The 3,699-nt window shown below is 60.5% G+C and overlaps 1 protein-coding gene across 1 annotated transcript; it reads left to right on the top strand.

Annotated features, from left to right (window-relative positions):
* The first annotated feature begins 214 nt into the window (after positions 1–214).
* Positions 215–3,330, top strand: THY1 (Thy-1 cell surface antigen). Its single transcript, XM_009329549.1, has 3 exons — positions 215–293; positions 430–765; positions 1,433–3,330. The coding sequence occupies exons 1-3, from the start codon at positions 257–259 to the stop codon at positions 1,543–1,545; spliced, it is 486 nt and encodes a 161-aa protein (XP_009327824.1). The 5' UTR covers positions 215–256; the 3' UTR covers positions 1,546–3,330.
* Positions 3,331–3,699: the final 369 nt, after the last annotated feature.

The following is a 3,699-nucleotide window of genomic DNA, read 5'->3' as shown; positions in this document are numbered from 1 at the left end:
ATGTGGAAAGGGGATGCCGGCCAGACACACAGTGCCCGATTCCCTAGCTCATTGCAGGGCCAGCCGGTCCCTGTGCAGTGGACCAGACGTCATGATGAGGAGCAGGCTATAGAGCATCGTTTGTGCAGAAGAGGCAGCCTGCCCACCGAGTGCCCAAACCTGTGTGCCGGGGCAATGGCCAGACTAACCGCCTCTCTCTCTCCCTGCCCAGGCTCCCCTCTCAGTGACAGCCACCGCCGGGCACCTCAGCGGAGAGATGAATCCCACCGTCGGCATCGCTGTCATCCTGACAGGTACAGCCGGCAGACGCACATCCCCTCCTTGCTCTCCAGCGAGCCCAGCCCAGAGCAGCTGGGCAAGGGCCGGGAGGCTGTATGGGCATCCCCAGTGCTCGCCATTCCCTGTCCAACCCCTGCTTGCCTCTCCCAGTCCTCCAGGCCGCCCACTGCCAGATGATCAAGGACCTGAGTGCCTGCCTGCTGGGCCAGAGCCTCCGGGTGGACTGCCGTTATGAGAACAAAACCAGCAACCCCCTGACCTACGAGTTCAGCATCACCAAGGACAACAGGAAGCACGTCATCCACAGCACCATCAGCGTCTCCGAGAACATCTACCGGAGCCGAGCCAACGTCACCATGCACAAGAACCTGGTGTGCCTCCACCTGCAGAGCTTCACCACCAGCGATGAGGGTGTCTACATGTGTGAGCTGAAGGCAACCAATGACTACACCGGCAACCAGATAAAGAACATCACTGTCATCAAAGGTGAGACAGGCCTCAGCCCCTCCTTCCCACCTGCTCCTTGGCTTGGCAGGGCCAGCAGAGAAAACCACAACCCTCTATGGCGTCCGCAAACCCTCCCTGAGCTTCGTAAATGTTTCCCAACCCTTACATGCCCTTCCTACTGCAAGCAGAGCAGTCAGCCCCACAGATGGCCTCACTCTGCCCCACCTCAGACTGCTTACCCCTGCCTCTCTTGGGCCTCGCCTCAGGCACATTGCCCAGGTGTTCTCCCGTAGGTGATGCTTCATAGTCCCAGCAGAGGGGACAAGTCTGCTGGTGAAGGACTGAAGAGGTATGTGGTCCGGAGTGGGAGTGTAGTGGGTATTTTCCACTCTTAGGTCCCGCAGGAGCAGTCCTCTAGTTGCGGAGTCCTTTGTCTTACCTGGTGCCCATCCCCTTGTCACCTCAGTCAGGCATGGGCAGGGTTATGCTTCCCAGGGTCTCTGTGCCCCGAAAAGCTTTGCCGCTACATGGGCACAAGGTGGGAGGGGGAACAGGAAAGGGGCCAGGATGGGACTTGCTGCATTTCTGTGGCAGAGAAAAGGCAAGAAGCTGAGTCCCAGGACCCCTTACAACACCCAGCCTGATTCCTGTTCCTGGGGGTTTTCATTGCGACTCTTCTCTCCCTCCCCATTCTCTGTCCTCACAGACAAACTGGAGAAATGCGCCGGCTTCAGCCTCTTGATCCAGAACACTTCGTGGCTCCTGCTGCTTCTCCTTTCCTTGCCTCTCCTGCAAGCCGTGGACTTTGTGTCCCTGTGAGAGGAAAAGCGCGCACGCACGCACGCACACACACACGCACGCACGCACACACCGAGTACCCCAGGAAACCCACCTCCCCCGCCAGAACGCAGCCCTTGGAAAGAGAAGCTGAACCATTTGGAACAAGTGAAACCTCTCTCTGTGTTATCTCTATATAGCTGTATATCTAACGCTAACCACCGTCCTGTGCCGAGACCTGCCATCACATGCACACGTGCCCTGCTCCGAAGCATGGTGGCTCCGCTAGGCAGCGTTGCTTCTCCTATCGCACCTCCCCGCTCAGTAGGCTGGCTGGTTTGCTCCTGCTGGGAGCACTGGAGCCTCAGCCCCGCGCAGCCTGCTTCTCCTGTCCCTTTAACTTTTGGGGTTTGCCTGTTCTCAACTGGGGAAAGACAGCTGGACTGGCAGGTAAGAGAGAGAGATGATGCGAGAGCGTGCAAATGGGTCCCTGTGCTGGGTGCTGTGTGTGCCCGCAGCCCCCGGAGGAGGCGAGGCTGCCGGCATCCCCAACCTGCCCTGCCCACTAGCCAGGTGACCTACTGATTTCTCAGCCTGCTCCTCTCGCCCTGAGTCACACTGAGCTGCCACGAGTGGGAGGGGGCACGAGGTGAGTCCCGTCTCAGAGCAAGCAGGGAAGAGAAAGAGGGAGCAGGGGAGGCGCGGGATGATGCTGAGTCTGGCCGGGCTAGGAGGAGAGAGGGGAGCAGGTCTGGGAGACACCCATCAAATGCCCCTGCCTCCTTAGGGCTCTTTTGGGGCCCTGGGAGGGGGCTCACTGCAAACGTGCTTTGGCAACAAGTTTTTCCTAATCTGTTTTTTACAGCTAAGCTGGAAGTGAGGCCTCCTCCAGACATCGTCTGGTACCTTTGGGCTGCCTGAGCCCGAGACACCACTTGCTCTCCCCGGGGACCAGCCCTTAGCTGTGACGAGAGAATTGCTGCCAGCACCCGCTCGCAGTGGAGGCAAGCAGAGCCTCTCTGAGCTAGCCACAGCCCTGCCTTCGCCCTTGCTCCCCTCCCCGAGGCCCCCGGAGCTGGATCCAGGCAGGCTGGTGGGGAGGGGGCTCCGCTATGGGAGCGTGACCCCAAGGGCTCCGCAGGGACTCCTCTGCACCATCACCCTGTCTTCCCTGAGGGAACATCTGGGGGCCCCGATCCTTCCTCACGGCACACGTCCCAGTGCCTGGCCCTGGGTAGGCTCAGCAGCCTTCCTCCAGCGCAGTCTTCCTCCAGTCCCACCATGCCACTGGGAGGAACCCATGTGCCCCCTCCCTTCTCATTCCTCCCTTTCAGCATTTCCCCGTCTCCATTTAAGAGCAGAAAAGGGCCTAAGGGCAGCCCAGCTCTTGGCCACCCAGGACGTTCCCAGGGGTCAGCGAGAGCGGAGAGAGGGACGCGGAGCACAACCCACATCCGCCCGCCCAGGCCTGCCCCGATGCCCCACAGGACCCCGAGGAGCTGGTGGGCTGCTGCTGCCACGGCCTCCCCGAAACCTGACAGTTCCTGAGCAAGGAGCAGCCCAGCCGGCCATGGGGAGAGAGACCGGAGGTCCGGCTCTGCCACACCGTCACCCAGGGAAGGACACGGGGGCAGGGGAAGATGCAGGCAGGAGCATCCGGGTCCGTGGGGTGAACCCCAGCCCCGCTGAGCTACTCGTGCAGCCTGGGCTGTGCCACCACGGCTGAGAGCATTTCACAGCAGCTGCTGCCCACTCCTTGCCCTTCTCCAGGCACTGCGAGCTGCCTCCTATACCCATGCCCACCCCTGCCTGCTTGCTTGCTGTCTAGTGCTGCTGAGGCCATGTATATCTGAGGTCTGGCTGCGCCCAGCTCCCTGGGCTTGCTGGTGAGTGCCGGGGCAGGCGCAGAGCCCAGACGGCAGAGCGCGGTTGCGTCTCGAGTCTCATTTTTTTGTGAGCATTTGTAGTTGTTTCCACAGCTTGTTGTAAAAGAAATTCTGTTAAGGGGGAAAAAAAAGAACCCTACGAAAAGCAACAACGAAAAAACCTATCCTCCAGGAGTGTTCCTCTGTCTGCACAATAAAACCCTAGGTTGTGTGTTGGAGCCACAGCCACCCGTGTGTGCGGCGGCGGGGCAAGGCGCCGTGGCAGGGCTGGGCTCCAGCCTGCAGTGAGGGCAGGGGCAGCCTGTGCCCT

Source organism: Pygoscelis adeliae, unplaced genomic scaffold, assembly GCF_000699105.1.
Source record: "Pygoscelis adeliae isolate BGI_AS28 unplaced genomic scaffold, ASM69910v1 Scaffold268, whole genome shotgun sequence".
Classification (NCBI taxonomy): domain Eukaryota; kingdom Metazoa; phylum Chordata; class Aves; order Sphenisciformes; family Spheniscidae; genus Pygoscelis; species Pygoscelis adeliae.
The sequence above is the reverse complement of the archived record's forward strand: the minus strand, read 5'-3'. Positions and strand labels throughout refer to the sequence as shown.

Bases quoted from the DNA above. Each gene is read 5' to 3' on its own strand.
- THY1 (XM_009329549.1), top strand. From the start codon at position 257: ATGAATCCCACCGTCGGCATCGCTGTCATCCTGACAG. The intron at 294-429 runs GTACAGCCGGCA...TGCCTCTCCCAG, and splicing joins CATCGCTGTCATCCTGACAG to TCCTCCAGGCCGCCCACTGC. The intron at 766-1,432 runs GTGAGACAGGCC...CTGTCCTCACAG, and splicing joins GAACATCACTGTCATCAAAG to ACAAACTGGAGAAATGCGCC.